At 42.1% G+C, this 27,845-nt stretch overlaps 2 protein-coding genes across 2 annotated transcripts in view; one reads left to right on the forward strand and one right to left on the reverse strand.

The window, feature by feature from the left end:
* The first annotated feature begins 67 nt into the window (after positions 1-67).
* On the forward strand, positions 68-12,865 carry LOC102097531 (cell death-inducing p53-target protein 1-like). The gene is made up of 5 exons (XM_013369018.3): positions 68-220; positions 8,175-8,293; positions 10,361-10,426; positions 11,544-11,703; positions 12,188-12,865. Exons 2-5 carry the CDS (start codon positions 8,188-8,190, stop codon positions 12,294-12,296), a joined length of 441 nt encoding a protein of 146 aa, XP_013224472.1. The 5' UTR covers positions 68-220; positions 8,175-8,187; the 3' UTR covers positions 12,297-12,865.
* A 4,709-nt stretch (positions 12,866-17,574) lies between these two features.
* Positions 17,575-27,845, reverse strand: part of USP7 (ubiquitin specific peptidase 7) — a 69,149-nt gene continuing 58,878 nt past the window's right edge. The window contains exons 24-31 of the mRNA XM_065030789.1: positions 26,637-26,745; positions 26,467-26,544; positions 26,073-26,173; positions 24,312-24,411; positions 23,367-23,486; positions 21,965-22,036; positions 21,775-21,865; positions 17,575-18,956 (exon numbers count right to left, since the gene is read on the reverse strand). Of these exons, the coding sequence (XP_064886861.1) occupies positions 18,850-18,956; positions 21,775-21,865; positions 21,965-22,036; positions 23,367-23,486; positions 24,312-24,411; positions 26,073-26,173; positions 26,467-26,544; positions 26,637-26,745 (778 nt within the window). The 3' untranslated portion in view covers positions 17,575-18,849. The remainder of the gene's footprint in view (positions 18,957-21,774; positions 21,866-21,964; positions 22,037-23,366; positions 23,487-24,311; positions 24,412-26,072; positions 26,174-26,466; positions 26,545-26,636; positions 26,746-27,845) is intronic.

Here is a 27,845-nt window from a genome sequence, read left to right on the forward strand (position 1 = left end):
AGGCTGGGACTGTGGGCGAACTGGGGTAATTATACACTGTCTACCAACCTGCCTCGCTCACATCTCCAACTGGATACGCTACCAAGGCATGACAACACGTCATGTCACTGGTCAGGTGTGCTGCTTTCTTTCCTAGACACAGCCACATTGTCAAGACAGGGATGAAGTGATCAACTTCTGAAGGGTTTTTGCTCTCCAGATTCGCCAGAGCTACTGAAAGGTAAGAGCTTTCAAATTATTATACTTGGGAACAACACTATGTTTACTCCTTTGGAAGCAAGAAAAGGGTGGTGGCAAGGACTAAATGAGACTGAGCTTGAGGAGTGTGACAGCCATGGCTCTCGGTTTTAAGTGTTAACTCTTTACGATTAAATTATCAAGCTTTCAAAATGTGGAGGCTCTCTCTCGTGTTCCTAAAATCTGGAGGCGAAGATTTGTCTCAGTATATTTTAACTTTAGAACAGATCAGAGGTGGAAAACAGGTAAACTAGCTTTTTGATAAGGTGAAGCTGAGAACGAATGGGAAGTCAAACTAATGCAGCACAGGAAAGGGTTCAGCTCGCACACAGAAGCAGAGCACACACCTGCTTTCTTCAAATAAATGCTTATTCGTAACAACTTATTAAGAGTTGCTAAGCCAGGTCCAGCTGCTACAAGACACATTGCTTGAGGTGCTCTATCAGTTTTCAATTGAAGGACAAGTTATGGACATTTTTTTCGCATGGGTATAAATGAAATACTGGCTACCCATGACTCAATGCTGTGCATAAGGGAATGTTAATCTGTAAAATAATTAAATGCGAATATGGCAAACATCAAATTTTAAGGTAATGATGAACTGCTGGAAAAAAAATCTGTAAGGCTGCCCTCAATTCTGACAGCTAGAAGGGAATGTGAAAGACAAAATTGTGCCAATAGAGGACAAAGGCTGGATTTAAACTTGGCATTTCCTATCTTCTGTTGTTTGCTCAAGTTTGAAGACAAGGCATAACCACATGTGGACCATGACTGCAGTGTCTCCATCATACAGTGTTTCCATATACAACAGAGCTGAGTAAAACCAAGACTAATTAATTTGTTCCTCACCACTGTTGCAGAACAGGAACTGAACCCATGTTTCTCACCCCCCAGTCCTGGTTAACATGCAACCCAGTGGACAATACTTCCTTTTAGTGGTTAGTACACTATTTTTAGAATGGTAATTAGGGACGGACGCGTTCTAACGCAATCCCAGGGCCCAGTTGTGTTCATCCTTCAGAATGAGAACCCTATAAATGGGAGTGAAGTTGGTCATCTGAAGGAAGTAAGGGACCATACCTCAAACAGTAAATTAAGGAATAAGTTTCAAGAGATATATCTGGTTTGCACCAAAGGTTAATGCAGGAATCAATTATGGGGCTTATTCAGTATTTTCATTAATAACCTTGACAGAAATATAGGAGTGCCTAATAAAATGTATGAATGAAGAAACAAATTATGAAAGCAGAAAATATTACTTGGATTGAGAAAACCTATAGAACTGCTGTGACAGAATTCCTATGTATTATAATGCTACAAAGCAGTGCATTCAAAAAATGATATTAGGAATTTCAGCTACAAGCTGGGAGCTCATTAGTGCAAAATGACATTGGAGGAGAAACACCTGGTGGTTAATGACAGCACAAATACAAATCATGAGCATGGTGCAGCTGTGGAAGAGGAAAAAGTGCTACTGGATTATTCTAACAACAACATTTCCATTAAATATAAGATGATATTCTTACCATTATCTGGGCTGAGGACAGAGCTCATTGGTCCCTCACAGCCAAGAGGGATGGGTTCACTGTGCAGAAATGAGAAGGACCCACCAAGCTTGCTCAGCCCTGTGAAGGAAAGGCTGCAGAGACAGAGGAACGGTCTCTGGGCTGTCTCGAGAGAAGAAGGTTTTTGTATAAAAGCACAATGCTGGCACAATAACAGGGCTAAACTACCATGAATAATTTTAATCTAGAAGTTTTACAGTATTTTGAACTGCTTTAGAAGTGAGAGCAACAAGAGCAGTGAATGTACTAAATTATACACGAAGGAATAATCTGACATAAACGCCTTGCCCGGGCCCGGACTGGAAATTCCAGGGAGTCCGTGCTCGTTCAGCAGCCTCGTGAGCCCTGGCGGGCAGGGCCAGGCTGCGGATCTGCACGCACAGCGCTGCAGCTCCTTCACACAGCCCGCGACCAGCCCTGCGGACACACATCGCAGCAAATCAACACTCCTTGTGCTTTTAAATAGCAAACAAACAAAGCAAAAACAAACCACAAAGCCTTCAAAATTTCTTTGCATCTGCATCACCGTTTACAAGACCATAAAGGAGGTTTTCTCCAAAAGGGAAAGAGCATAGAGCTCTTTCTTTCTCAGTAGAGCTCAGTTCATCAGCATTTTACTCTTCAGTATTTGCTTCCTCCTGATCTTGTGAACAATGGTTACACTTGTTTTACTCTATACTTCCGTGTAAACCATGAGGACTTGGATTACACATGAATATCTCCCTTTCCACACGAAAGGAGGAGAAGCAGTACCCACACAGTGACTTTCTGGTTTCTGCCCAGCTCCTTGGCTCAATTATAAAAACATCTTGATGACTTTAAACAGATGAACAACCAAATTATTCCACTGACCACTTCAAGCAGCGATCTTATATGTTGGCTGGTGAGCCAATGCAATCAACAAGCTAATGCAGCCAGGTGAAGAGTTTGCAACTTGAAACACAATTCATATTCAGTCAGATCTCCCATATCTACATCATCTCCATTCGAGACAGGAAGCTGGTAGCCTGATACAGACTTAAAAGCCAGAATAACTCCAGGATTAAAAATTAAATTCAGGAGTAAAGAATGGGGAATTGGCAGAGCATCCTTCACCTCACTGAATAGGTTGTCTACTTCATACATCCTGAATACTTTTTAATGTCCAGCTTCCAATTTGCTGTTGGCAGTCATCTCTTTTAGATTCTATTTTAAGAATAAGAACAAACAAATACCTGAATGTTGCTCCCCAACTCTTTGTTTATCTTTATTAAAGCAGGAACTTTTCCTTCCTGAGCATCTGAAAAGCCTCAGCACATTGTGAATGTTACCATAAACGACCAGCACAGGGCTAAGGGAAAACATCTCTCCACTGAGGAATTCAGTGTTCCATTGCTAGCTGAAAACTAGAATTAACTGCTTCAATAAAGTAAAACAGAGGCACTTGGTATTGTTAAAGCCATAGATGCAATTGCATGCCAGCAATGGCATTTTATGGTCACACTTTGAAATAGCAGAAATTGAAATTGTCTCATAAATGCACCTGGGAGGGCTAAATGCCTAATAAAACATAAAACTAGTGGCAACAGGAGAACAAGAACACATTATAGCAAACTGAAAGCCTTTGGACCACTATCCTACAAGCCACTGGGAAAAACTGCTGTATCTTCCCATTTCCATGAAATCTCAAGATCACTTACTGTAACGTTTTCATATTAATCTTCAAAATATAAAATTTTGAATGCATTACCCTATCTTCATCAAATACCTGAATCACTCGATGTCTCCTCCCAAGTTCCATGTTCCCTCTTTTCCATCTCTGAACCCATTCTTACTGAAGTCAATGGCGAATCCCACACCGATATCAGCTGGAGTTGGAATGGAGATTTGACACTTCTCTTACAAAGTCGCTGCTTCCTGTCCTGCCTCAGACCCAGTACCTGATGTGGCAGCCAAGTCAGATAACCTCCTGCCAGCTGACATGATCCTGAGCCAGCCCCTCTCGCCAGCTGTAGTACAGAGCACAGAGACAGCCCTTTGCAATTTTAGTCCCTCTCTCACATACTATCCCAGTTGTCCACACATTTTCTCCCCTGCTGCCAGAACTGCTAGGAATTTTGTGCTGCTACATCCACATCTGGGTTCCTGGAGCAGCTCCACTGCTTCAACTGGAATAGAGATAGGCCAGTGCCAAGCACTTTTGAAAACGTTTTAACAACTTCATTTGGAGTCTGCAGTACAAGACCAACAATTAACCTTCTTGCTAAAACAAGCCCTAGTTGAATTTTTTAAAAAATTGGTAAATTTTGATCAGCTTTCAGAGAAGTACCACATCATTTTTTTAACCATGACAACCCACATATGAGGAAGAACTGCAACAGAACAGAACACTGAGGTAATGGAAGTGTAACCTGGCATCTGATACACATGCACCTGCCAAATCCCATCTGCCTCCTCTCCTTTCCAGATTATAATTTCTGAATCTGAACAGAGAAGAATTAGTACTGCAGTGAACTTCAATTTGCAAATGAAATCATAAATACTTCATTGACCAAGGCTCATAAGACTAAAACAAAGATGCAACAGCACTCAAGTAATGAGATTTCTGAAATAACTGTTGAGGAGCTCCCGGTTTGTGTTCTGCTGAGCTGCACTCAGGTCCAAACAGACATGAATCTAACACCATGGGGCTCTCCAGGCTCAGGGATGCTTCTACTTCAAATACAGCCTTTTCACCTTTGATAGAGTGTTTGTGTGAAAAGCATATTTCCAACAACCTTGAAATCAAACTGGAAAAAAGTATTTCTGAAAGGTGAAAAATGATTTGAATAGATGGGACTATCTCTCTGCCCACCATGCCCAAAAAACCTCTCTGAAAAATATCACAAAGAGGAGAAGAAAGTCCCTGTTCTCTTTGCAACTATTTGAACCATACATGAGACGCCAAACGATAACTCCATGTGTCTCAGTCTCCCCTTTGCAAAACACAATTGGCAGCGCCTGTGCGTCTTTGCCGGCACACATCGAACTATTCTCACCTGTGGGATTATTCAGCCGTCAGCGACATTCGTGAGGGAACATGCAAAGCTGTGGGTGAGGGCCAGAGCAGGGCCCTGCCATGGAATTTCGCAGTTCAGCAGCTTTGGCTGCTCTTTGCACCACAACTCTGGTACCTGGAGCAAATCCAGAGCAAGATGATGGAAACTGCCATTGCCCATTCTCCCTAGGATCTGTCCTTCCTGCAACAGAACAGCTTTGTCATTTCCACCTTTCCTTCCCTGAACTGGGTCTTTGTGTATATGCCTCAGGGTGTGATTTGCCTTTTTTTTTAAATACTAATTTTCACAGGACTTGAAGTGAGCTTTATTTCCCAGTGAGAACTGATTATACCCACATGTAGAAGAGACTGAGACTTCAGGGAAGGCACAGACTTGTTTTGGTGACCCTGGCACTGTACGTTTCTGCCTGCAAATCACATAGTTTGCAGTTCTTTGAGTCAATCTTGAGTGCTTTGCATAAACCAAGTCCCTGATTCAGGAGTGCACAAGGGTCAGCTCTGCCCTCGCAGAGTTCCCTTTACTTGGTGTGACTGCTGAGAAGACAACATGCATCACCTGCCTAGCTATTCAGTGGGGGCCTCTGAGATGTACAGGTGTTTCTGGAAAGGAGTTTATAGGACATTTTCTTGCTCTTCAGAAATTGCTGCCTGATAGTTCTCCTTGCCACTTCTTCCTACAGGGCTGCTAACACCATCTGTTCTCTCCCATACCTTCCTCTCCAGCAGATGATCACATCTGAGGGAGGAGAGGAAAATCTCCAGCTCCAATCTTTGGCGGTAACACAGGTTTGGGACAGGCACCATTCCAAACAAGAACTGAGAGTAACCACTTACATGCCAAATTAAAGGGTCTGTTGAGTTGCATAAAACACCCCAGCAAATGCCTTTCCTGGACCTCTGGACTTGCAGCATTGATGCCCAGAGGGTTTCTGATCCCTGGTACTTTCTCCTGAAGCTGAAGAAGGTCCTGCAGAAGCTGGGTCCCAGCTGCCCAGCTCACCAGCTCTGGAGCAGGTGATCATCACAACACACAGAGCCACTGGCAGCACAATCAGAAGCACATAACAGGACACTGAAAACTCAGCAAATTCAGGGCACCAGCTCTACCAACAGCCCACAACTGCTGTGCTTGACAGCTCTATTAGAGCAAACACAAACCTGGCACCCAGCGGGGCTCCCACACCGCTCCTGGCCTTGCTGCTGATTCACTTCTGCATCTCTTGTCCTATACATTTAACTGCGGCTATTATACTAATACTTCACTGGGTGGAGCACGGATTAGTCAGTGTTTGCTCACATTTGGCTGTTAACTTGCAACGCTCTCACTATGTTAACCACTGATTCCCTCCTACTCTCTGCCTCATGACAGGGCTTTGGCCTGGGCCTGCAGCCATGGGATGACACTCAAAAGCCCTTTCCTCTTCTTCCTGTTTCACAGCAAGATGAATTCAGCAGAAATGTCACCAGAACTAACACCACCCAGTATTTAGTGTATGGTGTTTAAGTACCAAGATAGCAATAAGCCAAAATTTGAAGAGACTCCCTATAATTTTGCCCACTGATCTTTGTCCCGAGGGAACAGCCCTTGGTCATCAACATTAGATAATACAGTATTTGTCTATCATCATCCTCCTGAATCTGCAGTTACTACTGATGCACTTTCTTCTGTATAGATCATTACTTTTCCTTGGCTCTTATAGCTTCATCTTACCACATTCTCTTGATTCTCAGCTCTGTTTTTCTCTTCTCAGTGGGATCCTCATGGAGTTTCAACAATGGCTTATTAATAACTCTAATATTCCCAATCACCTGTTTTCATGTCTTTATACCAAGTATACCAAGAGGCACCTTCCCCCATCCTTCCTCTTTAATCCATATATTAGCAATTTACTCCAATATCTTTGGCCTTAACATGACCAATGCTCTATTTTTGATTTTTTCTCAAGACCATCCCACCTTTATTATTCATTCTGCTGCCATTTTCCATAGTACCTCCCATTCATCCAGCTCGGTGACAATTACATCACTTCTTCCCTAGCAATATTTTCAAATTTCTCCTTTTCTTCCTCCCTAACAGGTCTGATGCTTTATCTCAGCACTACTAACCCCCCCCGCTTTTGGCCTCCTGCATACACACTGCCCTCCAGCACACCTTGAAAACAAACCTGTTGAGATCATCTTGCCTTGTTCAGCAATTTCTATCCTCCATTTTGACCTCACATATTCAGGCAGCTTGTGCCGAATTGCTAAATGTTATATATTTCAGTCTCTATTTGCTTATCCAAGTGTCTCTCAAAATATAAGCCCTCACTTCCGCATCACCAGTGAGCAGGTGAGATGGGCACGGCCCTGATCTGAATCAGGGAAGGTGTCTGTGCAGTGACACAGGACACACAGCTGGGCTGCAAGGAGCTACATGGAGCCACCTGAGCAGCCAGCAAACCTGCACCAGGCTCTTCTAGCAGCTCCTACAAACTCCTTCGCTCCTTTTTCCCCCAAAACTACCCCTCCTTGCTGACCTGCGCCAAAGACTGTAAACTCATTTTGTGACAGAAACCTACAGGTTAGTAGAAAATTAACCAGTTAATTCTGGTTCAAGGGACAGCTAGGACTAATCAACAGCATTCCATTTAAAGCAACACAAACATACATCTCCAGCTGCGCCTTCTTCCTCCCACTCTCCTGTATTGCAAAGAACAGTTCCTGCTAAAACATGCAAAACACAAATACTTTGTGGCCTGATCTTGTTCAGGGCCTCAGGCAGCGCAGTCACGTCTAATAATGATCTTGCCCAACAAAAGTCTGTCACACTAGTGGTGAGACAATAGTTTCACAGTACAAAACTAGTCACAGTAATGATGATGATAGGGTTGCACAATAACCCGATGAAAAGACAAATCCGAATTGTCGCTGGTTGCATGGTTGCAGGCTCTGACTTAATGACACATGAAGGTTTTTCACAGGTGCTCCAAAGTGTGCTCTTCCCTTCCTTGATTGTTTTGACAATACATAGGGGAAAAAAAAAAAGGTTAACTTTTCTGCAAAAGTAACACCTTCAGTCACGAATTTACACACTTTGAATAGTGTGTTTTCTGGGGCAAAATTAGTAGCTTTCCAGCACAAATAAATACATAAAGATGGTATTTTTTGCTACCTCTTCCCATCTTCCTCATCATGAAGTATAACAGGAACTGACTGCACTTCAGTCTACAAGCAAAACAGAAGATGAGAACTGCGAATTTTCCTCTAAGTAAAATCTGAGTGTGAGAACCAGGAATTACAGAAACAAGCACTGAAAGTCAATCAGCAGATTTTATTTGCACTACTTTTTGCAGGTGAACTGTGGAGATGGCTAGTGAGAAGGGACCCGGGGAAATAACTATGATTATGTATGAACCACGCCGTGACCCCTGCACTCAAGAACCCTCAGCACCACCGTTCTGCAGCCAAGATGGTAAGTAGGCTTCGCCAGAGGGGTTTAAATGAGCACCCTCTTGGCGTGTGGCAAACACTGGGAGCTGGTTGCCAGAGCACAGTTGAGCCAGCTCATAAGGCACCCAGCTTTGCCAGGACAAGATGGGTTTAGAAAACACCTGTGCTAGCAAATAAAACGCAGTGTTGAGGTAAGCAAGCTGGTAGGATATCCAAATGAAAACATCAAATGGAAAAAAAATATTTTTGTTGGTTTAGTTAATCATTTTTCTAACAACACACGCTTTATTGCAAAAGGAGCTGCAGCTGCATCTCTACAATAATTTCATATTCCTAACAAGCAAATGTTCAGACAGTGAACTTTGTGCATGGATGGGCTCTGTCTTGCTTAAACTGTAATCTAGTTTTCCATAGAACTGGCCTTTTCCCCAACGCTCCTGCTGTCCAGAGCCACCCTCCCTAGGTGAGTCAGTGCTACAGCCGATTCCATAGGGATGAACAAACCTTCCCCATTGCTGTCTCATTGGTGGGTTGGCTTTTCATAGAATCATTTCAGTTGGAAGAGACCCTCAGGATCATTGAGTCCAACCATAACCTAACCTAACTCTAGCACTAAACCATGTCCCTAAGAACCTCATCTAAATGCCTTTTAAACCCCTTCAGCGATGGTGACTCCACTGCTGCCCTGGGCAGCCATAAGCAGAACCTAACTTTTTTCTCTCTGAAACAAGGCACCGCTCTCCCACTTGCGTAAGTATCTCACAACACTCCTTTGTCTTCTGCCTGTTCAAGTCTACACTTGTTGAAAGATACACTGAGAGATCAGTAACCTTTGCTACCTTCCTGCTATCGAGGAAATTGCCACTGACCAGACAGGACTGGAGCAGAAACCGGAATGGGAAGTCGGAGGGTGACTAATAAGGTTAGATGTGCCTGTACTGAGCCTCTGAACTGAACTCATTTTCAGAGCATTTTACCCTCATTAGCTCTCTCTGTAAACATTTTTGTCTTCAAAGACCTCTCTGGACTCTTTCTGAACTCAGAAGAACTTGCAAGAGGTTGGGGAGAAAAAGTCTCACTCCTTGGGAGCTACTAAACCAGGCAAGGGACAGGCACTCAACACATCTAACGCCAAGTCGCAGCGTCTTGTCCTTGCTCAGGAAGCAGGTCCTTCACAAGAACATCTCGAGTGATAACTCACTTGTGCTGAGCACGCTCCTCTTCTGGATTGGAAGGAAAATCCTTACTTTTTAATTTTTTACAAGTTGGGTTTTCCACAAATATTAATAACATCTTCCCCTCAAAAAAATACCCAAAACCAAACTCAAAAGAAACTAAACACACCCCAACGACCATCAAACCCAAATGCCATTTCAAATGTCTCCCACTTCTGGCAAACCATTCAAGGACACATCCCTAACAGCTTTTCCAGGGCTTCTCGTGGGGCTGTCCTGCTGCAGACCACATCCACGATAACTGGTTATAAAGTTTTACACATTAATTCGTTCTGAATGTGTTTACAAGTGTATTTTTAATACATTTATTTATTTCACACTAAAAAAGCGTGAGGTGTCTTAGTCACAAGCTTCCCTTCCCTTCTCTTTTATCCCCACTGAAAGGAAAAATATCTTTAATACAACACAGGGTATGATGGAAATCCTTGGCTGCAAGCTGAAGGCAGATAAAATTCAAACTCGAAAAAAGGTCTCTAAATATTAATAGTAAGGGTAATGATCACTGAAACTAGTTAGAAGTATTGTGGGTCCTTTGTCAATGCAGTCCTTAAATTAACACCAAGTGCCATTCCAGTGTTTTGCTGGGAAAGATGCAGTTATTGCCTTTGTGTTGAAAAAATTACTCGATTTCTCAGATTGTGCCATACAGAAAGTGAGTCTAGCCAGTCACTGAGGGCTCTTTTGGCTTTAAAAAATCCATGAATCAATTCAGTTGTGTTTTTTTTCCCTGTCCTGCACTTCACTGAGTCATTTCAGGCCTCCCCTGTGCAGTCTCTTGTCAGACTCCAAACAGGGATTTCGGGAGGCACAAACTGTACGCATTTTTACATTTTGCCCTGTTTTTCTTTGCATAGGGGGTTATGAGTATCCTTCTCCCCCACCGTACTCCTGTCGAGAAACAGTCACCGTTGAACAACCAGGTAAGTGCCAGGGGACTGTGTTTCTCATAATGCTCGTGGTTCTACACGCTCATAGAAGTGAAATATTTTAAAAGTCAACAGAGAAGATGGTGTTTTCTGACCCAATCATGACTTAAGAGGCTGAAAGCTTCCCTAGAAATGTTGAAAGATAAACTGAGAAACTCAGACTAATTTTTCCAGCATTAGTCTATCTACAGAAACATCCATTTTCTGAAATCTGCTAGGACCTAAGACTTTCAGAACAAATCATTTTAAGTCCAGTTTATTTTGTTGTTCCTGTTCTAGTCACCTTTATGAAAGTGCAGGAGCTCAAAGGAAAGGCTTCAAAAAGAACAGTCAAATAACATCTCTTACAACAAGGAAGGAGACACATAAATTTTTAAAAATCCCTTAGACCAGCAGGCAATTCAACTCAGATATGCTACATCCCATCTATCTAACTGACAGGACCTTTCCACTCCTGAAATTTTGCTTCAGGTTACAGTGTGAATGTACCCTAAATTTGGTTTAGGATGCTTAACGTGGGAATTTTCTCTGAAATCATCTGTGAAAAAATACCCTCCTTGCACCTAGAAGGGGTGCACCCCTCAAAGAGCTTGACACCGTCAGGTCCGGACTGCAAAAACACAAGGAAGCTACAGACTCTGTAACTGAGGACAGCACCAGCACCTGAGCAATTCAGCTGTTTTGATTGATTTCTTGTAACTACTGAAGAGTTCATCCAGAAAGCTCCTCTATACCCTTCAAATCTCTTCTTTATGGAGAATATGCATTTTCATATTACTTTAAGTACTCAATTACTTAAAGTTCTCAATGTCAGAGCACCTCCACCAGTGGGTGGTGGACAGTGCCTGACGATGGGGACCATCCTGAAGGCAGTTCCCTGTATACATCCTGATCCCAGTAAACACTGACTGCTGGTAGAGTTGGGATATTGGGATACATGGAAAAAGTAGTACAGTGGTTCTTATTAACATATCTGAAATCAATAATAGTAATGTAGGTGCCTCTAGATCAGCCACATTAATAACCTACATTCTCCAGTTAAGACTTTATAACTTGGAAAACTTTTCCTGTGCTTCTAATTCTGCTGCTTCTCGTTTCCTCTTAAACTCAGTTTACATGGTGTCTCAGCCTCCAGTCATCCTAGCAGGAATATTCTCATGCAATCCGACATCCACAATATGCCCTTCCTGCCGCCAGCACATCACCACACGGGTCACCTACAGACTGGGCAGGCTGTCTTACCTGCTGTGCACCAGCTTGTGTATGGTTGGGTAAGATTTCATGTATACTTTGAAGACTTTTCATAGCAGAAAGTTTAAAAAGACTCACTAAAAAAAACAGAAGTTCTACTTAGCATTTATATAGACAGTTTGCCCTTCTCTAGCTGATAAGAAGCCATTCTGTCCATTCTAGATACAGTAATCATCGCTACAGTGGATGCCAACTTGTAAAATTTAACCAAATACATTATTACTTTTCATAGGATGAGCAAAAATTAGTATAATGTTGTCTGCTTCTCTACGGTACTTAAGAATAAGGCTCAGAATCAGACTAATGCATGAGACATCAGCAGTGAAGATGATTAATTATTTAGAAGATACTTTGACCATTAAAAGACTTGAGAAGGGGGATTAATGCAGTGAAAAGGCAGACAGAATACGGCAGAGAAACAGCTCAAAAGAAAAGAAAGAAAAGTCAGCAGAAAGAAAAGTCAGTAACTCATCCCGTGCCTGTCCATCTCCTCTCTGGCTGTAGGTGCTGTTTTGGATGCTGCTTCATACCTTTGTTCATAAGGTGCTTCAAGGACGCAGACCATTACTGCCCATACTGCGAATTTCATATTTATAGATACAAAAGACTATAGAAAGAAAGTTCATACAACCAGATGACGTCAAGTCTCTGTTTCCTAATGGCGTAAGATTCTACATGTAAAACTACTGTTAGGAAACACATACGGGTAGGCTTAGGTCGTGCAGCTCCCTTGCTGGTGAACCGTCTGGAGTTACCATTACATGGTTGGACTGACTTAAAACAAAAAACCTTGAAGACCAATTTACAAAGCATCACTTGAATTTACGCTCTATTTGAATCGCTGTCCTGAGCTGTGAAGTGACCGGCTAGTGAGTACTGCAGTGCTGCTGCTCTCCAATCTCCAACCCAGCTGGGACACAGACTCTTCTGGACTTTCCAACCCACCAGTAACGGAGAGGTTTGGACATGCACGTTTTAAAGAAGCACTTACCTTCTATGCACTGGAACTGACTGGTCGGGACTTCATTTCTCTCTGATCTTCTTCGTATGGGCCCCTGCAGGGCCGTGGGTGGTACAGTGTAGCTCATTATTTATTAATGAAACACTAACTTATAAGACTGCCTTTACTCTATTGTACATGAGGTAAGAAAATAAACTTGCTATTGTCAACAACACTGGTAACACGTCTCCTGTCTGCATTGCTTCTATGACCCGTTGCATCCAGAGTGCAGATGCAGGTCAGACTGGGACACCCTGGTTACTTTCACAAACCAAGAACCAAAAGGCAAACATACAAAGAAGAAAAATCAGCAAGCACGGCTTGAAAAAAGTCACCAAAACAAGGCACTCATTTTACCTCTCTGCCTTCCCACTGCGGGACATCATCTCCCAAAGCAGGACCCACTGGGCTTTACACCTCACAGAGAACCTTTATGGTCCTCATCCGAAGTCACTTGTCTTATAAAACCGAGTCTCTGCAATTACTTGCCCAGAGGGTGCCCAGACCCTGCTCAACACTGACAGCAGCAGCTGGAAAGGTAAAGGGAAAAACAGAACAAACCCCAGTTTTTCAATGTTAGCAGCGTGGCTGCTGCGGGCAAGCGGGATGTGTGGGACACACCACGGCGGTTTGTTGTGGCTGAGACCTGCCCACGCTCTGAAGGGCCTGCAGATACTACGTACCCTGTTTCCCCAAAAATACAACAGGGTTTTATAGCAATTTTTGCTCCAAAAGACGCACACTTTTTTACATATCTAGCTGCCTGGACACTATTTAAATTGACTTTTTAAAACAGACTGTAACTAGGGTTTATTTTTGAAGTAGGGCTTATATTTTGAGCATCTTCAAAAATCCTGAAAAAAAATCCCACTGGGGCTTATTTACGGGGTAGCTCTTATTTTTGGGGAATCAGGGTAGTTAAAATAACTTTAAAACTCGTCACTTAGCCTGGCGTTACGTTCGGTCAAACCCTTCGCTTTAGCTACTCGGTGAATTAAAGCCATAAAAAGACGGTTGAGTCCCTAAGTAGCAACCGGTAATAGCGGCTGCCGAGCCCCGCGGATCCTCTCAGGGCGGATTTTCGGCCGGGCGGGCGCGCCGCTCTGCGCACCCGGGGACGCTGTTCACCGAGCGGCGGGAAACGTCCGGCCAGCAGCGCACAGCGCCGGCCCAGGCTGCCTTACTGCTGGAGAGACACACCGCCCACCTCTGCCCTGCCTCATTTTACACAAAGTCACGACCGAGCGCAACTTTCAGTGGGAAAACGGACCGAACGGCTCCTGCCCGCGGGCCCGGCTCCTCAGCCCCTCAGGGAGCGCGGCCGCGCCGCCCGCCCCCTGGCGGGAACAGCCCGCGCTCCGGGACAGCCGCAGCCCGGGCCGTGCGGGGACAGCGGCGGAGGGCGCTGCCACAACCGAGGTTTTTGCTTCAAATACGAGAACCGCCGTCTTCAGACTACAGAAACTCCCGTCTTTAGATTATAAAACAAGTGAAAAAAGCGTAAGTGTATTAACAGAAGTAAAAACTGTTTAACAACTGCACGGAGCCGGCTCAGACCTGTGCCGGAGCGGCAGCCTGACCTCCCAGCCGGGCAGGCACCACAACTGAAATAAAGCCCCATTGCCCATTGCTGAGGGAGAGCAGCAAAACCGCGGGATCCTGTTGAAGAAAACTTGTAGCAGCCAAACACAAACCCTTCAGACTGTTCCACACACCTCCACGGAGCCTGAAATGGGACTGGGTGCCAGAGGGATGTCCTGTGACAAACCACCGACCATCCCCAGCACCCGAGCACAGGGGGTGCCAAAAGCACATCACCTGGAAACAAACCGACCATTACCTGTTGGAATTGTTTTTATATTTTATCCATTTAGATACAGGTGTGGTGGTGCTATTTCCTGGGTGACGTTCTCTCTACACACTGACTCCCTGGCCCTGCGTGAAGCCCAGAGCCACCACCTCCGGGCATCCACCCAGCACAGGTCCCACAGCAGCCGTCACTAGGGACCAGGGTCACTGACCCACCATCAGCTTCAACCTGATGGGAAATAACAGCACAGTGGTTCAATACACAAGCAGCCAAGCAGGCGTCAGCTCAACAAGCTCTGCAGTGTTTTGCACATTTTAAAAACAAATGTTACTGGTTTTCTCCATTTTAAAATCTGGTTGTGAAACAGCAAGCTGTGAAGCAGTGGTGAATAACACATCAAGCTGGATAACATTTAGGAAGAAAGGTGCACAAGCAATGTATACCTCACAAAGAAATCATACATAATTTAAGATGTGCAGAAGACATTTAACAGAAGTAGTTAAAACATTTTTACACCAATATTTGGAGGCACAATAGTTCACGCAAGCATTTAATAAAAAATAAAGGCTTCCAGCTACAGCCTCGTGGTTCACAAATACCATTTCCTGCCCTGCTTGGTACACAGCTAATTTCAACATCACCTGGGACAGAAGTTGAGCACAACTTAGAAGCGAGATTCAGGCATATCACACTTCAGTATTTTCCCCTTTTTTTGACCCTGAAGACCAGGCAGGTTTAAAAGCCAGCACTGACAGCACACCGCTCACACCCAACACTGATGCTCTTCACCTCAAAATCCAAATGCTCGTTCAGCTCCTCTGAGAAAAAACGAAGAGTTGAAAACCTGGAAATTATACAGAAGTCAGGATTTACCTTCTGGTCCAGCTCTCCCTGCACAATCAATGTCATTCTTCACACAGTTTGGCTGAGTTCTGCAAAATTTCTCTCTTTGATCTAACCCAAATCACCCTGACTTCTGAGCAGCCCACTAGCTTTTGCTCCCAGTCTTTCCTAAAATGAACAAAAGACACCTAGGCAGTGTTTATCCTCGGCCGCTTTATTTACACTACATACACAGTTGCTACAGAAAATTATTTCTCACAAAGGATGTTTAAATAGCAAAAACGGCGTAGCTGAGCCCTGGGCCTGCAGCCGGTGCAGAGCCTGTGGCTGGTCCAGGCTGCGGGGGTGCCCGGCTGTGGGGGGGTGCCGGGGGGCGCCTTGGGGTGCCAGCCCCCGGGTAGATCTGCTCTGCACCTCCTGCGCTCGGGCACAGCCCCGTTCCTTCCATAGTGTCCTGCCGCAGCACTCATGTCCCGGTGTCACCGAGCCTTCTGCTGCAAAGGGTGTTGTCGTTGGCTGGCAATCTCTAGTCGGCAACAATTCCTCTGGTGTGACTTGCCTGGATTTCACAGAACGCTTTGGGCTCCTTTAGGATAAAAGGCACTAGGTGAAGCTACAGGAACAACACTTGCAGTTTTTGTAGGGAGAATTCAGATCATGTTGCTCTGATCCTGCGCACCGTGACATTACATCCTTATTGATGAACACTTACACTATCATTAATTTAATAATTCATTATTATCCAGATAATTCCAAAAATCAGAATAAGGAATGGAAAATGCAGTAGTTCTGAAGACCATATTCTTGTAAATTTTTAGAATGAACTAAATGATACCACACCTGAGAACACCTCCTATTGTCCTCTTCATAGGTGTGTTTCCCCATTTGAATATCAAGTTACTTCTGTCCTTCCAAAAAATTCCATTAAAAACTCCAGTTATTGAAAATAATGCATACAGAATGCTTTAAAGTATCGTCTTTTCAAAACTAGCGTGGGAATACACAAATACTGAAGCATGTAAAGGCTAGTAATCTAAAACTCAAAAGTCACCCCAAATTTACTTTGTTAGCAGTATTTTCTTCTGAAATAGGAAGTACTGTGATTTCTTAAGATACTCCCTAAAAGATGCCAACATCCCATAAATTAATGTGAAGACAGTGGCATTCAGATACAAGCTCAGTTTTGGATCAGTCTCCCACAGCATTAAATTCACAAAATATACTCAGGGCTTACTACTGCTGAGCAGAGCCTCCGATTTTACAGAAATATTTTGAGTACAAACCCTGACATTTATTGAAAGCCTGTAGAGACAAACCAAGTGCTGGTAAAACCACCATGTGGATGGTGGTGTAATTCTGACACGTTTGATGCAAATACAAATAGAAGAAAAACTTTATCCACTTAGGGTATGTCACTTAGGCACTTCCCTCTACCTGTAACCTGTGCACTCAGATGAAAACAAAACAAAACCAAATAACCAAACAAACCAAAACACACCTGAACAACTAGTTCGCCTTGACTGGAAATAAGAGCCAGTTAAAAGCACTGCAAGATATAAATTGAAAAGAAATGCAAACATACCTAAGACTTGAGTGATTAATACTAAACCTAAAGGAACGGAATAGATCTTAAAATATAATTTTAAAATAGTTGCTGGCGTTTTAAGTAATCACCAAAATCCACCTCAGACAGAAGTGTAAAGGCTGTCACACGTACACAACCCCTGCTACGTGTTTACTGATGGGTCTGGGAAGCTCCTGAGCACTGTTTTTTTATGAACACATGAGATGAGAGTGAGAATCTATTCCCCTGTTGAGAGCGCTTACCTTTAGAGACTCCAGATTTCACTTTGCACCATTTATAATATTAGACTTGAGAATCTGGACCACAAAATTTCATACGGGCAGAGCCAAGTCCACCACAATGACAACTTAATTGTACATGGCTCCTTCCTGGAAAACCTTTTATTCATTAAGCTCAAATGTGACGAGCTAGGGCGTAAAAAGAACAACCAACCAAACAAAAAACCCCAAACCAAAACAACCCTCCAAACCCCAAAACAATCGATTAGAAAACCCCACAAATTTTCCAACCAATCTGAAGGTTATGCAATTCTCAACACTTAAGAAAAAGCCTCCACCTGTAGCAAAACTTTCACAAATGAAAACACCTCCCAAAACTCTGTTTCCAAGGAGGGGAGAAATCTTCTTTAACGTCCACGTCATCACTCACTGAAGAAAAATTTTATAGAAAATTTTATTCAACATACAACATTTTCCAGCAAAAAAAGGCAATATACAGGAAGAGTTGTTGTACACTGCGGCTACAGAAACAAAATAAAATACTGGAAAAGAATGTAAAATTAAGTGTGAATTGCTGATTCTATCTTTACTGCACTCAAAACTAGACACGCGGCTGGCATTAGCTCCAAAATAAAAGGAAGCGGTCTGGGGACTGAAATAAAACTACACACAATGAATATCAACATCAGTGAAATTCACTTGCAGACTCACCCAACAAAATTAACCTCCAAGTGTTAAATTGTACATGTTCATTCTTTAAATATACAATTTCATTTTTTCTTTTTTTCTTCTTTTTTTTTTCTTTTTTTTCTTCCTTTTTTATACAAAGTCAACAGCTTACTAAACACTAGTGAGCATGCCCTCTGTGCTAAAAGGCTATTTCCTGTGTTTTCCCCATCTCTTCCCATGTTAACTAAATTAACGATATTTATAATCCTTTCACTTGCTTTTGCCAACTTTCGAGTGTCATTCTGTTTGCCAGAAGATGGCATAATAAATCACAACGGTATTTATCAATGGTTGAAAATTTAATAAAAATACCCAAATATCTCATTTTAGGACTCGGGGCATCCACTCGGCAAAACGGGATGCAAAGTAGTGACTAAATTAAACGAAAACTAGTTTATTAAAAAAGATTCTATGCAGCTGGAGGAGACAAAAATCCCGAATAAGTGCCAACAATGTACACAATGAAGTAGAGATTGCTATTTATTGATGATGTGAGGTTTTTTTGCATTTACAAATGCACAAAAATGTCATTAAAGTATAACTGAAGGAAATAAATCTGATGTGAGTCTAAACATAAGACTTACTAGCTGCAGTGATGGTGAACACCACGCCGGGAAGGGCAGCCAGCCAGCTTATGCCATCTATAAACGTACTACAGACAAATAGTTTGCCAATGTCAACTGTTCTACTAAACTCTTCCCTCATTATGCTGACAATTGCCTTGCATTACGTTTACCATAAAATAACTCTCATTGGCATCCAAGCTTTATAAAAACACCTTCATTTTGCTCAAAAAGGGCAGTCAATAGATACAGAGAAGCCAAACTGAACAGCCTCAACAAAATAAAATTAACATCAGCAGCAAATCCTCTTGCTGAAGACTTCAGATATAGTGCACGTGTACCAAAGTTCTACAGTTGTTAAAAAGGTGCACACACACACTTAGTTTTGTCGCCCGCCTTGACGATCTGGTTAAGTAAGTCAGTTATGGATTTTAATAGCTTTTTCAAGGTAAGTGTAGCGACTTCTCTTTGGGGCTTTATTGAAATGGTCAAGCCCTAGCCACGGCCTTGGATGAGACATGTTGCCTAGAAAAGAAAAGAGAAAAAGAAATAATGAGGTTTTAAGACAAAATTGGAAAGTCTCCTTTAAGCGACCTGCTCCTGTGGGCCCCGTTCAGCATCCACTGGGAATCACCGGCTGTGGAAGAGAACGGTCCTGCAGCCCACAGCCGGCCCAGGCTGCCGTGACCACTCCTTCCCTTCCAATAATTTATTTTACAGCTGTTTCTAGATGGGGCAGCTGGTTTTTCTCCTCTGCAGTCACTTACAGAGTTTACAGCAGTGAAGTGTGCGCTAAAGCAAGAGAACTACTGTCACAATTTATGGCCACAGGAGCACTGGAGTGTCATCTTTCACCAGAGCCGCTGAGCCCGTCTGAAACAGGGAGGCATCCACCATCGGACAACCTACAGGATTTGCCATAAGTTTCCTCTGCTGTATTAAGTTATTCTTATTACCTGGTTTAAGTGGGAATATTTGTCAAATACATGTAAAATGCAAATAATCAGTTAACTAAGAAATCATGTAACGGACCTCTATTTTCTGAGAAACAAATTTAGCCATACTTAGATTGTAAAGAAAACATACAGATTTTTTTCTGTTCAACCTAATGTGATTTTATCTACCACTACTTTTCAGGAAAAACCACAGTCCGCATACTTCTTGCAAATTCTCTTTTAAGATGTCCTCAGTGCAGAGCATCAAGTGTTCTTTGAAGTGAAATGATAAAGGCAGAAAGTAAATAGGCCCCCAGCAAGAAATGCACACTCCTACATTCAAAGCCATCGACTGCAACCACTAAAGCATAAAACACTTGACCTTTTTGGTTGCCTGCATCTGCATTTTTGGATCTGTTTTCCTCAATCAAAACTATTTGTCTTTGTGTGTGACGTAACGGTCAATGTCAAATATAAATGAGAACTGCCAATCTGGCTGAGATCACTTGAACGTCTATTAAAGAAAGAACTGAAGACCCACAGTGTTAGCGCCAGCACATTGCTCAAGTGCCTCTCTGCAAAAGCAGAGGGACACTTTTGACATCAGCCACGTCTGCCAAATTAGAGAATGCCAAAGCTCCTGTTCAAACAGTCCAGTGTGTGGCAAAATCCGGTACTGTAGAAACACGCAGGCCCTACACCTTGAAATATTATTTAGATAAGAAGGCGCTGAAGCATCGTGTTATCACCTCATAGAAGAATTTTAGGAGGGGATGAATCTATCAAAGTGATTTATATCAAAGGGGCAATGTCCTGTGAACTCTGAGATTAAACCCCTTTACTCTCACATTCTCTATAACTTCTACAAACAGTTCAAGTCCTCAATTTTTCAATTTCTGTCAGGTTCTGTACTTTTGACCTAGTTACCTGTTTAGTCTTAACATCATTTTGGCAATACTGGCTCTGCTTTACTCAGACATTCTGACGGTTTGTTTCAGACTATTACCTTTCCCTTCCCACTCCCAAAACGATGACTCATGGAATAAAATCAGGACTCTGCCTTCCCTGAGCACACAAGAGAGAGTTTATCTGTCCATGGAGGAAGGTCCACCTCCGAGTCTGTCACCCAGACAACACTCACAATTAGTGCGGAACAAAAAAAGCCCCTTCAGTGACCACTGCTCTGCTCGGGGATGACTGGTGCAGATGCAGACATCCAACATTTTGGCAAGTCCCCTGATGTTCGCAGCCATGAACCATAAACTTGGCTGTGTAACACACCAAAATGAGAGGACTTTTTGCTGTGTTCCCAAAAGTACCCATTAATGGTATTGGTCTCTCTGTGGGTTTTCAAATAAATGGACAGTTACGGGATTTCTTTACAGCTGGTACACAAATCCAGAACACAGCTTGAAAAAATCAGAGCATGTTTGGCCCTAGCACAACCTGCCAACAAAAAAACAGAGCTCATAATTGTCAGAAAAATACAACTGCAGAGAGCAAGCTGTCCTCAATCTCACTTCTACCAGACAGCGCAGCTCACAAAAAGGAACACTGAGCTAAGCCAGGGGAAAAACCCCAGTGAATTCAAGGCTTTCAACAGAGCCCCAGTGGCAGATTGAAAGGTGACATTCCCAACTGAAACTCTCAAAAGATGACTGTGGTGGAACTGCTGAAGGACTGGCCTGGTTTCTCCTACGTGTGCATTCCTCAGAGAACTGAGCTTTAAACACCAGTCAAGTGAACAAGCTGGTAGGCCATCCATGGGCAAATTCAGAACAGAGCTGCATTTGTAGCTTGAGGAGTCGCCTCTCATGTAAAGCAAATCTAAACAGCATCCTATTCAAATGTAATATTCTTATTAGATTCTTCAGATTCATTGAAGACATCAAGAACGAACAAAAGAGTCTTCAATGAATCTGAGAATTCAAGTATCTCTTTGCAGCACACTTGAAATAAGAAACTTATGAGAACGCACCTTAATATTATATTTTTTTTAGGAATAACACCAGCACATACACCAATAACAATGTGAAAATCAAACATACTAGGGAGCAAAGGGGCAATACAGATAACATGCAACTGGTGTTCTGACTCTCTTCTGTAAAGTATGTTATACTGATATTCGATGCATTTGGTCACTCAAATGCAAACTTTTAACTCACAAGGAAACAGATTCAGCTATTTTCGTGCTATAAAATATCTGTTGTCAGACTAACATACACACTTAGCACTGTTAAATGTGCACACAAGTGTACGTAAATACTTGCTTAGTTACTGCACATGATTTATTTCATGTACACAGAACAATCTGTTTCTGCATTCTGAGTTAGGGATAATCACATTGTTACAACTGCCAGAGAAGCTTCAGGAGGTCAAAGGAAGAGTCATGTTGTCTAAAAACTCACCAGGTTGGGGCTCAAAATCTTTCAAGTTCACTTCATACTCATCTTCATTGAGATATTGGTGTCGGCCCATCATTACAATTGCAAATTTAAACTATGAAAAGGAAATAAAATCAGGTAAGATATTGCACTGAAGTAAAGCCTTCAAGTCTAATTGCACAGCATAACTTGCGGGTGGTTATGAGCGATGTACCTTTTCAAATTCTTTTTCTTGTATATCCAGCATTGTCTGAATCCGCTTCATAACTTCTCTGAAGTGTTCACCCTGATAATTGCAACAAGATTTTTAATGTTAAAAAAATAGGAAAAAAAGGATGCTGTTAATATTTCCTGCTTCAGGCTTCACTGAAATACGTTGCCTTAACTTCTCAGTTATTTACAAAATAACGCAAGTGTCAGAGTCATCCACTATAATATGGAATAACAACATAAAGTTGCTGATTTTATAGCAAGTCATAAGTCTTGTTGATTCAACATTATGCAAACTGTGTCATAAATCAACCAAGCACTGCTAACGATGTGTTCAAGTCAGCTTAAAGTTAAGAGACAACATTAGAAAATTAGCAGTGAAATAGGAGTTTGGAAAAAAAATACATATTCTTCCTAAGCACCTGTGATGTTCGCCCTAAATGAGAAAGTTTTTGTAGTATGTTTCTGCATGCTGTGTATATAAACTGCCTAAAAAAATGATGGATACCATCAACTTAAATATCAAGAATATATATCTATCAACTATCATAGGCAGGGAAATGCAGCGTCAATGGTTTCCACCAGAAATCAATACACAGGTTTTATTCTACACTGATCAAAACTATGGGAATATAATAAAATTCTATTGGATGCACAGATGTGGACATATTCCTCATACCAAAACTATTAGAAAAGTAGGTAATTTTCATACAAACCAACACACATGATCCAGAAAAAGCTTAGAAGTAAATTGCAAACTGCCCCAGAAATACACTTTGGTATTAGCAGAATTAGTGTGACGTTCGGCTGGATCAGCACCACAGAAAACCTTCAGAATTTAAATTAAGCTTTCAAAATTAGCTTTTACTTTTGTATTAACATCCAGGCCTAGAAGATAACGGCCATCAAATTACACAAGTTATGAAATGCAAAGTCATCTTAGAAAATGTTGAAGAAAGCAAACTCATTTTCACAATCATGTGTCTCAGGAAGAAGCCAAGCGACCACGGCTGAGCCACTTCTGCCAGCAGGTTTGCGTGGCAATTGCTGAGGTGGTATCAGAAAGAGGATTCGGCATTTGCTGGGGGTGGTTCTGCGGGTCAGGGTGGTGGTGAGGGAGGGGGTACTATTGCTTTGGCAGTATTTCAAGTCCCTGGCTGATGCTGAATGCCTACGTTCTCTAGAAAGTATCTATATTGCACAGGGTCACTGAAACACTAAACCATCTGTATATGCAAAAGAGAGCAGAGATGGTAAATGATTTAACTGTAAAAAGGCAGAACCTTTTAGAGAGAGGCAATATGTTCCCATACAATTTTTATATTAATCAATTTCTTTGACAGTACTTTAAGAAAACATCATGAATATAAACCCAGGGGGAGAAAAAAGGAGGCATAGTGCTGTACCTGGTGTATCCTCAGCAAGAATGGAATTCCAAATGTCCCAAAAACCTCTTTGTGGAAATGTGCCACTGTGATTAGCATCTCATTTTCTTTATCTATATCTACCTGGTCCAGAGGAATTTCCTAGATGCAGACATAAAATTATTACCACAATCAGCTAAAACTTCGCCATAAAGTGACTTACTAAGTAACTAAAAGCATCGTTGATGCACTCTTACTGTTGTAAATAAGTCTATTTAAAAACAGAACCACCATGTTGTTTGACAGAGTCTTTTCACAAGGGCCACTCGCCCCGGCATGACAGCATTTCAGCTTCCCTACCCACTGAATACCTTCCTGGCGTCTCCAAATGGCTTTTTTGATGCGAAATCTTCCACCAGCTGTAGCAGCCGACAGCAATATCAGAGACCTCTTGTCTCTTCATTACAGTTTACATTGGAAACTTTTTTAAAAAATTTCTCACCTTTGAGGCAAGTTAACAGATTTGAATGATGAAATGTTTAGAGAAATCAATGTAAGTATCAAAGTTTGGCTCAAGAAGCTCAAAGTTAACAGAAAAGGAAACAAAGTCTTAAAGAATACTTCAGTTTAGAGTATGAAAGCGAGTTCTAAGCATAAACATTTATACCATGAGTCCTCAAATAAACCTTGGTATTGTTACGAAGGCAGAAAATGTCCTATGGACAAGCCCTTGCCAAATCTCCATGTATTGTTAAAATAAACATACATAAAAAAGTAAAGAATGAAATAATGACAGGAAAGCAGATGGAACAAAGGAAACATTTTAGAAGTATTGTCTTTAAAATACATACATATTACCACGTAACCTAGCTTGCTGCAAGTATCACAGTATTTGAAAACTGGAGCCCAGAAAAGGAGAATTACCCCTTGAGAGAGTTATTCTCTCAAAGTCAATTTTTAAAGCTTCTTAAAGGAAGTAATACATACCTCTATTCGAAACGTTCGACTTGTTGCAGGTGACAAGCACTCTAACAGCTCATCTTCCTGATGGACACCAATTATTTTGTAACTTACAATTTCTAGCAGCCTTAAACAAACAAACAAACAGGAAAAGCATTACAAAAAAATAAGGGAAACAAACAAACCCAAACAGACCAGTGCAACATTTCTTTCTCAAACCTGCGAACTGGCTGAAGGGAAGAAACCAGAGAGTCGTGGTCAATGGGGCAGAGTCCAGCTGGAGGCCAGTATCTAGTGGAGTGCCTCAGGGGTCAGTACTGGGGCCAATACTATTCAATATATTCATCAAATGAGGGAATGAGCGATGAGGGAACAGAGTGACTATCAGCAAGTTTGCTGATGACACCAAGCTGAGAGGAGTGGCTGACATGCCAGAGGCTGTGCTGCCATCAGAGACCTGGACAGGCTGAAGAGTTGGGCAGGGAAAAATTGAATGAAATATAACAAGGGCAAGTGTAGAGTCTTGAGTCTGGGTAGGAACAACCCCAGGTTCCAGTATGAGTTGGGGAATGACCTATTAGAGAGCAGCGCAGGGGAAAGAGACCTGGGGGTCCTGGGGACAGCAGGATGACCATGAGCCAGCACTGGGCCCTTGTGGCCAGGAAGGCCAATGGTACCTGGGGTGTATTAGAAGGGGGGTGGTCAGTAGATCAGAGAGGTTCTCCTGCCCCTCTGCTCTGCCCTGGTGAGACCACATCTGGAATATTGTGTCCGGTTGTGGCCCCTCAGTTCCACAAGGACAGGGAACTGCTGGAGAAAGTCCAGCGCGGAACAACAAAGATACTGAAGGGAGTGGAGCATCTCCCGTGTGAGGAAAGGCTGAGGGAGCTGGGGCTCTTTAGCCTGGAGAAGAGGAGACCGAGGGGTGACCTCATTAATGTTTACAGGTATATAAAGGGTGAGTGTCACGAGGATGGAGCCAGCCATCGGTGACAACCAATGATACGACAAGGGGCAATGGGTGCCAACTGGAACACAAGAGGTTCCACTTAAATTTGGGAAGGAACTTCTTCTCAGTAAGGGTATCAGAACACTGGAACAGGCTGCCCAGGGGGGTTGTGGAGTCTCCTACTCTGGAGACATTCAAAACCCGCCTGGACACCTTCCTGTGTAACCTCATCTGGGTGTTCCTGCTCCGTCGGGGGGATTGCACTGGGTGAGCTTTTGAGGTCCCTTCCAACCCCTGACATTCTGTGGTTAGTGTAGTCAGGATGTAAACTGATGCTACTGCTGTACTTGTAAAACTTGAAGTTCAATCTTTAGTAAAAATTAAGCTGTAAAGTTACAAGAGGTTAAATTAATTATGGCTTATGGTAAAAAAAAAAAGGGGGGCCAGAACATGCAATTACACAACAAAGGTTTTTAAATTGAATTAACTTTTAAACTCTCTTAATATGACCTCACTTTTAACTCATGAGAAGTGAATAGCATGAAATGCTTGAATTGGAAACAATTATCAAATTGTGAGTTAACAAATGCAACTGATGAAGTTCATGCACCTTCAAGGATGTAACTTCATGAAATTCAAAATAAATAATTATATAAAATTTATATTTGTAGTCAATAATAACTCTCTTAACAACATGAATGTGGAGTCTTTTTATTTTTGACATAGTATCAGACTTCATTTGATAATAATGATTTCCACAGTATTTTAAGTTCTAAGGATACTTTTCTGCACAAAATCCACATGATCACTTAAAAGAAATCAAAATCTTCCAGGTTTACCTTAATTTCCCTGAACCTTTTTCAGAGAGTTCTACAACTTTTTTACATTCTTCTAACAGGTCCCGCACACACCCATGCTTATCTGGATATACTGTTATTTCCTATGGAAATTGAAACACAAAAGGGTTAGAAAACGTGAAAAATAACCATATTAAGGCATAGAATGCACTGGCTTCTGCTCTTCATCCAAAATTCATTTTTAAAAGGTAAAAATTACTAAAGTGAACACCCATGTTATCTTCAGAATCTTTAAGAACTAATACACTTTTCTTCTTCTTCCCCCTCCCCAAGTACAACTTTATTCTAATGTCGTGTTATTCAGGGCCAACAGAGAACGTGACATACCCGCTTTGACACAAACGACAGCAAGTGTCTACGAGTCAGCCTTACTCACCTCTTCCCTAAACTGGCTATTTAGCCATATGCATTTAAAACTTCTTCTGTTTTCAAAATCCGTTATTTTCATTTTGAGCTTAAGAAAGAAAAGAAAAACACTTTAGGCGTACTTTGTACAAGGCAGGATTTCTTTTTAAATTTGCACCAATGAAAACAAAAGACTCTTACCTGTTGATAGTAAAGTTTTTTGGGTTGCCTAGGCTTGAAGAACTGCAGGAGATCTCTTAAAGTACCTTCATAATTATGTCTAAGAGGATTACCAGGGCCATCCCTATAACTACAGAAGGAAAAAGAAAAACATAAATACCTCTTTAGAAGTGCTGCTCAGTAAATCAGAGTACCGAGTCCATTTTTACCCCGGCCTTCCAGTTTCACACAATCGCCAGCACAGCAGTATGTTCAGTGCTTCAGGTGAGCATATGGCAACAGAAACACCATTCACTGTGCACGGCCACCCTCCCGCGTGTTTCCAGCTCACCTCCCGTGCTGCGGGCTGGCAGACCTGCGTGCCTCCCAAACTACTAGTACAGCAGCACAGGCTTTGGACTGGGAAAGGTTAATTGGTGGAGCCCCATGACACAGCGAATTCCAGTGACCGCAGCACTGTGAACTACAAAGAGCTGCTCAAATCACCAGTGTCTCACTGATGATGAGGGGAGATACCTACAGGTTAATAAAGAGCAATCTATATTTGCATGAATACAAAAAAGATGATGTAATTGGTGTGTGCATTATTCCTGCAGCGTATACATACATAGAACTACGAATATGCTGGTTTGCTATAGTTTTACACAGATTCAAATCCAGTTTCGCACAACTGTGCCTGAGAACACCACTTTAAGCAGAAATGTCCCTTTTAGTGGTTGACCATCTCCATAAAACCTCATTTACAGACTTTGTAGGAGGAGGGGCAAAAAAAAAAAAAAAAAATCAGTGAAGCAACTCCTGCATTTAAACCCATAAAATCAGCAAAAATCCTGCTTTTATGTGCACTTGTTTCTGCTTTCCTCCATTCTAGAAATGTGCACTCACTGAAGCAGCACTTGCGTTAGCTTAACAATTTGTCCCATGCAGTGAGGCTTTTAAGTAATTAATTATTTTAGAAATTTAAACAATGACTCTTTGAAATGGGTCTTTTTTTCAATGACACTTACTAGAACTCTTCTAAAAGGTGCAATTCTTTGAGGCTCTAGAACCAGCCACTGCAATACTTCAAACTGCCTATGCAACTTGCTGTGCATACCACAACAACAACATTTTACTGGCAAAGAATTAGTTAACAACCTGAAAACAGCTCCCAAGTAACTGCTACCTATCTGCATTTGGGCTAAGTACTTGGGAGAAGTATTCTAAAGAATAGTTTAGACACAAAACACT

This window comes from Columba livia, chromosome 15, assembly GCF_036013475.1.
Source record: "Columba livia isolate bColLiv1 breed racing homer chromosome 15, bColLiv1.pat.W.v2, whole genome shotgun sequence".
In the NCBI taxonomy this organism is placed as follows: domain Eukaryota; kingdom Metazoa; phylum Chordata; class Aves; order Columbiformes; family Columbidae; genus Columba; species Columba livia.